Source organism: Sinohyriopsis cumingii, chromosome 17, assembly GCF_028554795.1.
Source record: "Sinohyriopsis cumingii isolate HCF-2022 chromosome 17, ASM2855479v2, whole genome shotgun sequence".
Taxonomy (NCBI): domain Eukaryota; kingdom Metazoa; phylum Mollusca; class Bivalvia; order Unionida; family Unionidae; genus Sinohyriopsis; species Sinohyriopsis cumingii.
In genome coordinates, this window is record NC_142977.1 from 103818813 (window position 1) to 103832396 (window position 13584).

The window sequence follows — 13584 nt, forward strand, 5'->3', positions numbered from 1 at the left end:
GACAAGCTCTCAAAAGATTCTTTTTAATAAAATCTTACTTTCAGTATCAACTGATGAGGCACAGTCAAATCCATATATATTCTGTTTTATCTTCACTGATTTATAGTATGGTTCTTGTTCTTTCACATCTGTAGTAATGCGAGTCCTTCAACAGCTCTCAATGGTTGCAAGCCTTTTTTGACCATGCTGAACGGACACACTGTAAGATAATGTTCAAGTAACAGAAATACCATGGGATAACCAGAGACCAATAAAATCAAATAAAATGGTATAGTTATCTCCCCTGCAGGGATGCTGCCAGGATTTCAGGATTTAATCTAAGTTTTTGTGTGTGTTGTAATCTCCAATGAGAAAGTCGTGGTGGGACGAATAGCCATTGTTAAATATCTCCCTAACACTTAAATATCTGTCACTCTTTCTTAGTCTTCCATTCTGTTAAGGCTCTAATGAAATCAAAATACTCAAAGAGATGTCATCTCTAGTTCTATAGTGATTATTACTGTGATGTCATTGGGCATGGTCACATGGTTGTGGTGGGGTCTTGGTTGGGATAGCAGAAAGACCATAGGCTTACTCCATATTTGACAGCTGATTATGATGATGTTAAAAGAAAAAGAAAATTCTAACAATTCAGTTGGACTCGGATACTTGATTCATAGTCAATAAACAGGTTCCAAAATTGATGTGTTTAGTTTGGAGCTATGTTCCTCCATCACATTCAAGATTTGAATATACCAAAGGTGAAATTAGTACAGTTGCATCCGAAATTACTATCATGGCTACTTCAAATGTTATTTAGTGTGAGACTTTGATGACAGAACTCATAGCTTCAGTGGTTTTGATGTTAAAAAATGAATTTCTTCTCAAACAACTCAATTTGATACAGATTACATTGTTTTTTAATGATACTGTGAGAATTCTTGATGTGTAAAAATTGTACAAGAAACGAACAGCATCAGATCAGGAAATTAATACCACTGGGAAGATACTGATAGTAATATGCAGAAATAATATTATTATTTAAATGGAATTTGTGGTGACAATACGAGTGCTGGTTCTACAACTTTGCAAAATACATCTTGTACAACTATTCTGTTCTTTCCAACCCCACTCTGTAATATGGCAGTAATTTCTGAAGTTGACCCACTTTTTACTTTAGTCACTTGCTAGTTAATAGTTTTAAATTTTACAACAAAACTAAGCACATTTTACCTTTTGACAATAATACACGATCACAAATATTTAGATTGCAAGAAAATAGAAGTTACAATTTTATTTAAAGTAATGGCACAAATAAAACTAAAGGAGATGGTAAAAAAGAACCAACACAAACAGATTAGGAGTATAGTAAAGAATCCATGTATCAGAATGACATGAAGTATTTTTTCATCCATTTCACCATTATTTAATGACACTGCTTCAAAATGTTGTGTACTAGATAATAGTAATCCAATTTTAATAAAAATACCAAATGATGGCTTGGAACTAAGTGCCAAAAGGTCTGCGGAAAATATCACCATGCTCAAAATATACATAGGAATAACCAAACACAGACAGGACAAATTTTGTCCATCTTGCTTTGAGTTTACACAGATCAATCAGTCTCTTATGTTTAATGTCATTTAATTTTTGTACATAGAGAGGATGTACTTCATTTGGTAATACATCTGCATAATATGAAAGTTTGTCTCATCATTCTTTTGTTGCCATAGTGGTTCTGACAACTAGAGATCTACACATGCTTAATTATGTTGTATGGGGATTCTCTGATGTTATCCAGGATAATCTGTTAATTGTTTATGAATTTAATATGATCCTCCTCCTCGGTGTACAAATATTATTCTGTGCTGTAAACTCCTTTCATTGCCTTCTGTCTGAAACACATATGCATAACTAGCTTGAACAAGAGACTGTTCTTTATGGTTGTGCAATTTTCAACATCTCACAGGTATGGCCCTATGGGTATTCTCTCTTGGATGTATCTGTTCCAAAAAGAAAAGTTTTCACTAACATGAACTCTGCCAAAGATTCACTTCCTTGAATCGGTGCTTTGCTGCCTCTTATGCCAGATTTTTCTCTTCCATAATGCTATATTAGGGTTTTAAGTCCAACATTCCCATAGTCAGCTTGTTTAGACATGGGTATCTTTAATTTTAATACCAGCATCCTGTCCATCCAACATGTACATTGAACTCGTACTCATCAATTTTGGACTAAAAATCACACACTGGTATTTCCAGTGACATTTTCCCTATGTCCAGCAGACCGATATACATGAAATTCACTGTCATCATAGCTGTCACCAGCCAGTATTTACTGACTGAAAACATTGCCTGAAAACAAACCCTGTTGTCATTCAGCCATTTGAGTTTCCTGTGTGGCCCTTATTTGAAACATGCATTTATAAAACTTCCATGATGAAAGTAAGGTTAAAACTACCATAAAATGCTTGTTCCAGGTCCCAATGAACCAATCGAATTTAGTTTAACAGCCATTCATGACGAACCAAAGTATCCAGCTATTTTAACGTTTGCCTTCCTGAATCTGGGTGTCACATCAAGCGCTGTGAGACCGCTACTGGCAGCGTGAATTACATTGCAAAATGCACTTTTAAAGTTAAAAGTTGAATAACAATTACATACTGCGCAAAACACGTATCACTGCTTTTGAAGTACATGAATTCGTACAAATTACTTGCACTCAAATGTACTGGCATCATTTTCTGACCCACTGTTTTATTCACATTAGATCGTTGGGGGGAGGGTTTAGATGCAATTTTAAATATATATTCATTTTTTTTCTTCTGACAACCCCACCAGTGATTTCACATTTTGTTAACACAACCCACAACAGAAGTCATTTTGCTAACCAACCTTCCACTGTCAGAATCAAAATAATTTGAAACACAACCTCCTACAGAATTTGTTTTGAAGTGCTGTCCCCAGGGGGTGTGGGTGATATATATTTTACTGGAACAGCCCTGACAATAATAGCAGAAAGATTTTACCAACAAATTCAGAATAGTTGGTTAAATAAAAATTGTACTTTGAACAGATTTGCACATTTCAACTCCTTTTTAAATTGGATAGATGGATATGGATTTGAATTGGGGGTTCAGTCTAAGCATAAAGCATTTCAGTGTGGGGGAAAGTATGTAAGAATTTTGGACAAGCATACAGTCCCACTTCCAGAGTTCAGTTTCTCACAGATCTATAAATGTCATGTGCAAAGTATTTTTTCTTATGTTATTTTGTACCAAAGGAAACTTAACTTGCAAGTCATTTCATTAGTTGCATGTCATACTAAACCTGTAGATGGAATGAAACCATTAGGTCTCATCCATCCCTTCCCTCCTAATTAGTGTGGAGACATTGGTTTTGTGCATCTGTTATACATTTTAGTGAGCAAGGTGCCTAAAAATTGCTATTTTGCCAAATATTAAAATACAATGAGTGGATTCTAGTATCTGGTTTGTTATTGTAAAATTTATTATTTTTTTATATATATATATATATTTTTGAATTTGTTTGGACAAAAATCATCTCTGCATAATGAAGTAAAGATAACTTGAGGTTGACAAATGAAATTTGATAGGCTTGTGTCTATTAATATTTAGATAAGCTGAATTAATTTTCTTGCTGAGACAGCAGTTTTTTCATTGTCACATTTTAGCATGACTGATTGTAAGATGAAATGAGCTTGTGGAATGACATACCATCCATTGTGCAATGTGCTGGGTGTTTGTCTGCAGTTTTCGACCAAATATTAATTACACTTGCTATATGGGGTTATGTCCTCAGAATCTCAGATAAGTTCAGTATGAGTTACATGAAGAGGTTATTAACTGAGAATTGAAAATTATTGAGCCCAAGGTTGTGTGATGTAGAATACTCTAGCTTGTGAGGGCCCAATTTTTTTTATATATGAATTGAAGTGACAAATTGAACATTTTACATGTCGTTCATTTATTGAAACAAAACATATACACATGCTACCTTCCTGCTATGGAACCACATGGTGGGATTGTAATTTAGTGGTGAATGAAACTAAAGTTGTTAAGAAGTAGGAATATTATGTAGCCAAAGAAACAAGAGAAAATATTCATTTTAAGAATATATGATGCAATACATTAATGAAAATAACATGAAAAGATGAGCCAGAAAAATTGATTTTAAGGTTATAGTTCTGGTTGTCTCAATATTACTGTCATTGTGGTGGGTAAATTTATAAGTGTGCATCATGATTGTTGGCAGGATATTGTAGTCAATCTGTCTTGGATAATACCTCAGGGAAAGGATATAGATTCCTTTTGGAGTTACTTGTTGTTTATTTTATTTTTTATTCAGAATAAAACCGTTATTCAGAGTGGATAAAAGTGCACTGTTTATGTGAAAGAGATGATGCTATTATGGTCCTGATCTAAAACATAAGACAATAAAATGTTAAATGTAGATCACAGTGACCTTTCTTGATGAATGGTGCTAATAGAGATGATTCTAGTGTAAGCAGAGGTTGAGAAAGAATCTTAAAGCATGCAATTTTTTCCAAAGTAGTGAAACATGAAATATAGCTTACAGGACCCACCTTTATGATGAGAGATTAGTTATTATAAAGATGCATTCCCTCACAAAGTTTCATGCATCTAGGCATAACAGAGTATATACAGGGTGCTAAATTTGACCTCTTTTGGTAAAATTTAACCTCTTTTGATCACAAAATATGCAAAAAACTTAACCTTTGGCACAAATGTGAAATGAAAGTGACAATGACCTTTCATTTGGTAAGGGTGCATTTCTGATAGTAATATTTATATTCTTTGATGGTCTATCTAAAAAGCCAGTCCGCAACCTTTGTCCTTTTAGATAAGATGTACAAGATTTCACATCACATAGGCTTATTCAGCAACTGTAAAATATTAGGCCGCAATTAAAAATATCTTTGTTTCCCCTTACCCTACCCAACAATTTGAAGTTGGGTAGGTAGGTAGGCTAATAATTTTTTTTTCTCATGAAATTCATGACACTATAAACTGACACATAGGAAACAGAAAAACGATAAATTCAACTTTAATAATAATACTGAAATACAGTAACTCATGAACTGAAATACAGTAACTTGTGAACAAGTTTAAAATGTTTTATAGACTAGATTAGTTTTTGATAAGGGCTATTCCAATAAAAATACTCCCTGCAGGCATTGGCCAGGGTACCAATTTAACAGATTTACTCAAATTTTGAAACATATATTAAATGAGAGTAATTTCAATGAAATATAAAGATACACATGTAAAGGTGCAAGAAGTGTTTTTTTCCGAGTTTTTGAGGAGTGTTGGGTTAAGGTAGATATTTGCTGGAATAACCCTTAGTATTTTTTCTGACTAGGTCAAATGTATAAAAATGTTTTAAAATAATTAATAAAAGTATTTTAAAAGTCTTGAGTATTCTTTCTGACTAGTATCATTGGGTTCAATATATAATGAGACTTAACATATTTGCAAGACCTGTCAAAATGCACAAATATAAAGTTAGACATTGAATAGTGTCTCAAATATGCAGAAACATGTCAATAAAGTAATGTCAGAACACTAAATACATGTAGAAATCTAACTAACAAAAAAGAAACAAACAATGCAAAACATCATTTGAATGTCACTAAGAGCTGCTGGTTAGTTTTTAACTGGGTTTCGTTTTGGAATGTCCTTTCCAGATGCTAAACATTGCAGGCACACTGGTAGAACAGTACGGAATCTTCCAGTCATTTCCTGGGATTTTTCTGCTCCTATGGCTCCACAATGAGCACAAATATCTGGTCTGCCAATGTTGCTGGCATAGTATGGGAATTCAATGTGTACAGCACAAGACAATTGTAGTCTTACAAACACTTTTCCCTGTAGGATGTCTCCTAAAATATATTAAATAGAACACCAATTATCCAAAATTGAACTTTAATGTCCGAAGGTGACTAGACATGATACACAACAAATAGCATATAGAACCTGAAACTAAATCTGTAAATAATTATCTTTATAAACACAGAGAAACTAGTATAAAAAGATAAATGAGCAACTTGGACTTCACTAAAAATTGGGAGCATGGACCAGGAAACAGGAATACTTGTAAAATAATATTCACATTAAAATTTTAGTGCAATGGCTAGTACTAAGAGAAAATCACAGTTAAAAAAAGCAATATCTGACATGAAAGAGCATTAAAAACTATCTGGGCTCTCTGACAGTGTCAGACATGATTCTAAATCAAGGTAAGAGTCAAACCGCATTCAGTATGTGAAGAGTGTATAGGTATATTTTTGAATAAAGTATTAAGGACTTGGATAAAAGTATAAAATATTAAATCATTAGAACTTACCATCAGGTGTGATAACAGAACCACAAGTATAGTCGTATTTCTCCAAAGTATGTGTCAAAGCTCTCTGGTCTCTTGCTGTTAGTTTCGTCTTAGCGTATATGCATCGTGGTTTTAGACACTCACAGCAGTTAACAGTTTGTCTAACATTCTGTCCCACAAGAATACTGTTTTTACAACCCTGTAAAAAGAAACATAAATATCATCACTTGTGTTTTAAGTGTTGTGTAGTGACATGCCCTCTATTTTGTAACTTATTATGTTACAAGGGGTTCTATTAAAGTTGCAGTTTCTTAAATAACTTTTTTATATACATGTGTTGTTATTATTGCACAATTTATAACTGTTAAATCAATACTTTATAAAACTTCTATATTTTAATAAGATTTATGAACATCCTTACCTGTTGTTCTTGTGCCACAGCAGCTACAGTTTGCTTTAAACTAGACGGCCTGTCCTTATCTGTAGTTTCTTTACCAAGCAGTTCATCAAATGGCTTGTAATGCTGTCCAGTTATGTCTAATATGGGGTCTGGTAACCACGCCCATTCCCTCTCTGGAGTAGGACAGCAACCCTCATCATGACATCTTCTGATCTGAAAGGAGTAATGGCGTTCACGGCAGTGATCAGCTGTAATAAAATACCAAGAGACATGAAAATCTTTTATTTAATAGAAAGGGCTGACATGCAGGGACATTTAACACATCACTTTTGAAAATGAGCCAATAAGTTTAAACTAAGGACTAAATTATGTTTGAGTTATGTTTCATATGAAGAAAAAATGAGAAAATGCACAATGAACGGGTTCCTGGCATAATGTTTAAGAGTAGTGCCCTGGGCCATTAAATTAATATTTCAAAATAATTCCTGTCGACTTACAAAGACAATTTGTATGCAATGTTATTCTATTTTTAAAATTTGTGTATATCTGTAAATAAATCATGATTTATCTGTCAATGTTGAGTTTTTATAATGTAGAAGTCTAACAAATCGGGAGAGCTGCATGTCCACTTTCAGTTTGGAATTATAAAATGCTCTGACACTCACCCTTGAAATTACGGACAGACTGACAAGATATTGCAACTTCAACCCTGGCACTTTCTGAGTGTCGCAAGCAATAAAAATGTTCTGTAGATCTCTGTACTTACCAATAAATTTTTTCAGCTGTGTTGCATGGCTAAGTTGCTGCTGCTGATACTTTCCAACTTTGATGGCAGGGTCTATAAGGGTCACTTCAGCTTCAGCCATTTCAACATCAGCATCCTCTGCTGCTTTAAATACTTTGAAAGACTTTTCCTTAAGTTGGACTCTCTCTGTTCTTGAGGACAGGGTTTTGATCATAGGTTGAACTGACTGTAGCCATTCTGTTTTAATTTGATTGTTTTTTCCAGCTTTTGTTCTGATTTCATTCATACTTCCGCATGTTTTCAGAATTGTTTCTACATCAGATGAGGCAAGCTCTCGTGCAAGTGCAGTGTTTTGGAAGGCAATGTTGAGAAGTGACATAATCCGCTCAGCCGGATTAGTCCAAGAACGACCTGGTGCAGTTCTGCAGGCAACTAAGAATTCTAACCGGAGTCTTCTGAATAAAACAATCAATGACAACTTTACTGCTCCATATGTGACCCGATGGTCAGGACCACCATCTGTGTAACATAAATAAAGCTGGTTTGTTCTCATTTTTAGCTTTCAGAATAGTTTCAAGCTCTACTATGTGACGGAAGGGGGTGCTTGCCTGGAAGATACTATCTTTGAATGTAACCGAGACTTGTCCCCTGTAGAATGTTTCTGTTGCATCACCTGGAATATCTACATCAAGTACGACAGAAGGAGTAAGTGAGCCTTTGCTCTGCACATCATGATCAAGACAGGAAAGTACTGAATTCATCGGAACTATGGATTTCTTCCCTCTTACCCCTGTTGAGGTGAAGAGATCAGGTTCTCCAAAGTCCAGCTTAGACTTGTCATCCATACACACAAAATTACTAATGTCTCTAAATTGTGTTGCATATGCTCTACAGTATTTAAAAAGAGCTGAACAGTAGTGATCATCTTGGTGTTGTGCACGAAGTTGCCTGGTCTGTACTTTCAATCTAATAGGTACTCTACCTTTGTATAACTTGGCTACATTTTGATGTGCATTTTTTGGAACAAATGCTAGTAGGACTGATGACTCACTGGGAATATTGGTTCCTTCTGGTACTTTACTTTTCACCTGCTCTATCATATCCCTAACAGACAAAAAACGTGAAATATGCTCTGTATTGTGTCTCCTCTCATCTGCAGCAACCATGTCCTGAATCTCCTTTTCAAGGGTCTGAAAAAATACATCGAAAGTGTCATTAGGTCTACCCTTATTTAAGTGACATAAATCTACCACAAGATCAGGATCAATCCCCAAAACAGAAAGACGTACTTGGTTATCTATTTCCTTATTTTGATCTGCTGAAGCATCATTTGTAAAGGTTGTGTAGATAGACCGCAAAATGTGTGGAGGTATAATGGTTCCAGCAATATTTCCGTAAGCATTGAAGAACTCCTGTCTCATTTGTCTTGTGTGATATTCAGGCAGTTTACTGCGCAAGCTGTGCAAAACTTGGTTGTCTCTCATAAACATTTCCGAAGAAGACATCCCATCTTCAGGAATTCTCCAGATAAAAGAAATCGCCCCAATCCTTCCACCAGGGTCATACCTTAACATATGTACTGGTATGGTCAGACAAAGTTTCTCAAAATATCTAAATCGTTGTTCTGGCCCTTTAAATGGTTCATTTAAATGCAAATCTTCATCAAAGAAGAGAGGTTGAAACATTGCCATCTGAGATACCTGACCATCCAATCGACTGTAACATGGTAGGATTTCATCTTGTCTAGGACGATGTGCAATGGAGAGATTGGAATCAATCTGACAAACTGGATTCATTTGTAATTGTCGTGATATCTGTTTTTCATTTGCTTTTTCTAAATAATCTGCATAAGACTGTAAACATCCAGTTAAGGTTTCAATGTCACCTCTTATGGTCCAATGCTGTGTAAAAGGTCTTGAGATTAGCCTGAATAAACACTGGACTTGTAACTTCAGATCTTTTGCAGTAAGCTGTGGACGTTTTTGCTTCTTTCTTTTATAATCATTAGCACCATCAAACTTTAAAAACCTGTAAAAAAGGTAAGTTACAACAAAATTACTGAACAAGGATAATCAATCTCTGACAAATGTCACGGAAAAGTAAAGTAAGCAAAATGGAGGTTACTACATGTACATAATGGAGAAATTGACAACCGCAATGGTCCTGACTTTGTACAGGCTTAAATGAAACCGTGGAAGGTTGAACCAGATTTTATGGTGCTATAAAACCACCCTCTTCCATCGCAATATTAGGGTTGGGTAGCAACACAAAAGAAATAAAAAAGTCAAGTGTTCAACCAATTTTTTAAATCTTATGACATTGAACCTTTATTTTAATCAGCTTACCAAATATTAAAAAGTCTATGTCATATTTTCCTTTAACGTGAGATAGTATTGCTTGCTCAGTTTTATCATTGAAAATCAAAAAAAAAAAAAAATATGGACATTAAGACACTTACTATATTAAATTTCTCTAGAATTATGTGTTGCAGGAATGTTTGTAATAAATATACATTGAATAAAGATTAATCTTTTACTTCATTTTAATATTATCAAAGATAAACACCTCTCCGGGATGTGCTTGATTCTTGTCAGGTGGGCCGCTCTCTCTTCTATTGTGGACATGTTGCCACTTATGTACCACAAAGCATTTACTAGCACCAGGACTTGTTCAGATATACTCTGGTGGGACATGCTTCCAGGAAATTTGTTTCCACATTCTATCATATCTTTGACTATGCCGTTAAACAACTCATCTTTAGCTGAAAAAATGGAATAAGAAAAACCTTTCACTGAGATGGAATGGCCAGCTTTACTGATAGATAATATTAAATGAGATATGAGATGTGGAATAAGTGTACATGGCACACAAAAAACAGACAGCAGTCTTCAATGTGACACCAGTTACTGTTGGCTGTCTTGCAATCGTGCCCCATGGCAGATAAAATTCAAAACCTTGAATCTAATATCAACAAACGGATTTCATAATTAATAGACTTTAACACTGCCATATTCATTATGCACTGCAGGTATCAAAATAATGTTTTAATCATGTTTATGTATGTCTTTAATGTTTTTATTGTCTGCTTTTGTTTTGTATGTTATATATGTATAGTTTTTGCTATATTGTGTATGCTCTGTGTTTATTGTCGGTCAAAGCTTAAACATTTGTACTTGACAAATAGACTTTAAATATATTATTAGGAAGGCAGTAAAAATTCTAGAAAGATTGCAGTTGTCAGAGGGTGCATGAATTCATTTCTAATAACTGTCAGACAGATGTTTGAAAATAACATTATTTCATATAAAAAAATTGTTTATACCAGTGAAACGCTCAGCATTTGTGTCCTTAAGTTGTGGTAGCTTTGTTGCCACGGAAGTAGACATTAAAACAGAAAAGGCAGTCCGTGCAGGTGGTGCTTGTTGATTTTCTGTACTAGTAGTAGTTGAGGAAACATCATCCAACCCAACACTTTCATCACGGGTCACCGTAAATGTAACATATTTCAGTCGCTGATTAAACTCTTTCACCACATGCAGACCTTCGTGAAGGTCTGGATGAAAAGTCATCGTTCCATCCAGTTTGTCTGATAAACTGACGTTCAGTACATCTGCTTTATGAGGGCGAAAGTCTGTATCATTGGTAATGTCGTGATATACATCATCCCATGTACACTCCGTTGAGTATTGTAGTATTCTGTTGTTACAAATTTTTTTGTTTGATTTCCCGCATTTCGCGATTACGCTTACACATATAATGAAATCTTCTTCGTATTTTCTTTTGCCGGCCATGCCGGTCATGATGCTTTTCCTATCTAATTTAAACACCTTGCAACAAACGTTTTTCGCGCGCTAGTGACATCGATTTTGTTGACTGCATGAAAATACGGATCGCACAACGAAACGAAACGAAAAAACAAACTTTTGAACAAAACGAAAAAAAAAAAAAATACTATCGCAAATTTTTCAAAAATTTTTTTTCAGTCGGCGGATTTTAAGAGGGTCGGTCGGGTAAGGGGAAACAAACTTAATTTTAATTTTGGCCTTAGTCATCTGTTATTAACTGATGCATATAAAATGAATGGTTTGTTTAAATCAATTCCACTTTAACATCTGATGCCAAGAATGTAAAAAAAATGTACAAGTTTTAAATCAAACTGAATGCAATCCTGATCAAAATTTTTAGGTGAAAGGTTTCAAAAAGTATTTTCAAGAGACGAGAAGAAGAAGAAAAAAAATCCTTTCTTAGGGCTATAGGGCTATTGTTGCATCTTGAGGTTACTTGAATCAATCCTGTGGATAATGCCATTCTACTTTTTAATCCTTTTCACCTTTGTTCTCTTGCTGATTCGGAGTGAAGGCAATGATTGGGTGGTCTGTTTGTGACAACACAAATCGTTGGGTGGTCTGTTTGTGACAGCACAAATGATTGGGGGGTCTGTTTGTGACAACACAAATCATTGGGTGGTCTATTTGTGACAGCACAAATGATTGGGGGGTCTGTTTGTAGCAGCACTATATGTTGCCAAGCTACCTACTAGCTTAATGTTAAATGCAGTTTTTGTTTTTGAGGTTATCACCTCCCCCCTAATTCAGGAAGTAGTACATGTATCAGGTAGTGTATTGCAGCCATTTCAATGTGGTTTTGTGAGGTAAAACTAATTGTAATTATGTAATACTTATCTGCCACCGATGCATTGATTCCACTCACCCACACTGCTTAGATGTTTGACAGTCTCAGTCAGAAGAAGAATGTATTGTGTATATTGGTTATGACTCAAGAATCAGACTGGGATCTTGTTCTTTTTTTATTCTGGGTCTACAATTATTAATTGGAGGAGAGAATACTTAACTTTGAATGGAAACTTAGCTTTCTTGAAAAGGAAAGCAAAGCAACAGTAAATAGGGAAAGTCCTGACTCTCAAAATTAGAAACTTTCAGGCTTGAAGTAGTTTTATATTTAACCTGTATGATATATGTTAGTTTGTCAGGAAACTGCTAAAATCATAGAAAATTTGTGACACATAATCTCAACCCCCCCCCCCCCGTGATGTATGATCAGATTTGATTGGTATCATTCTGATGTCAGGAAACTTAGACACAGATTACCTGACCATTTGCTGCTACATTCTGATAATTGAGGTGGTATTAGACAGGTGAGCAATCACAGATCCAGTTGGGTCTCTTGTTTGTTTCTAAATAATTCAAAAGTATTATCTCTTTGTTTTTCCAGCCTTGATGCAAAGGCGACATCTATCCAAGTGACTGTCAAACAAGGAGGTCTTAAACTACTTCAGATTCAGGACAATGGCTCAGGAATAAGGGTATGATCCACTTGTGTGATTATGTATGTGTGTGGAAAATGGATGTTTATTCAGATGGCTGGATGTAGAACACACAAGCAGAGAAATGTGGTGGCTGTGATTTCCCAGATAGTTGCCAAATTTTGCCCAGGCATGATTTTGATATGTTTGATTACTGTGAATTCATTTATTTTGTGTATCAGTTTGTTTGTTTTGCAAGAAATGAAATTTGTATGGGTATATCTACTTAAATTTGTGCATTAGGGAAGTGCTTGAAATGTCTCCATAGAATCATTATTGTTTTTTGAGTTTTTAAATATATGGTTTGTGGTAACTATTAAATCCATGAAAATTGGTACTTATTGAAAAATGAATAATTGCTGTATCACAAATAATATGCAGTGTGAAATTTTTTTGTTTTTATGTTGTCACAATGAACCATATTCAGTTTAATGTTAAATTATGCATTTATTGTTATTTTTTTAAGAATCCGAGTCCTTATGTCATTGATACAACTTAAATTTGTGGTCAACAGTGACTTCCAAAGAAGAAATCAGTGGGCAAGAAACAGAGATGCTGCGAATTGTGCAAAAGTTTTATGAATTTGTGCACAAGGAGAAAAGTGATGCATGAAAAGTCCCACATATTGGTTGTGCATATAAAAATGTACTCAGTGCAGTATATAGTTTTTATTAAACAAAGTCCTTGTTGCGACATTTGTCTTTTTTCAGGCAGGCAACTGTTTATACATCTGCATTCTTCAGAATGACAATAATGGTCGTTAAACTTAATT

The 13584-nt window shown here is 34.8% G+C and overlaps 1 protein-coding gene and 1 pseudogene across 4 annotated transcripts in view; one reads left to right on the forward strand and one right to left on the reverse strand.

The window, feature by feature from the left end:
- Positions 1-13584, forward strand: part of LOC149779592 (DNA mismatch repair protein Mlh1-like) — a 302826-nt gene that overhangs the window by 14663 nt on the left and 274579 nt on the right. For all 3 annotated transcript variants that reach the window (XM_089940364.1, XM_089940363.1, XM_089940362.1), the window contains exon 3: positions 12722-12812. In XM_089940364.1, coding sequence (XP_089796490.1) covers positions 12722-12812 — 91 coding nt within the window. The remainder of the gene's footprint in view (positions 1-12721; positions 12813-13584) is intronic.
- LOC149779593 (uncharacterized) lies at positions 5666-11431 on the reverse strand (annotated as a pseudogene). Its single transcript, XR_016415677.1, has 6 exons — positions 10812-11431; positions 10055-10250; positions 7511-9517; positions 6766-6992; positions 6366-6543; positions 5666-5901 (listed from the first exon to the last, which is right to left on the reverse strand). The product of XR_016415677.1 is annotated as an uncharacterized LOC149779593 (transcript).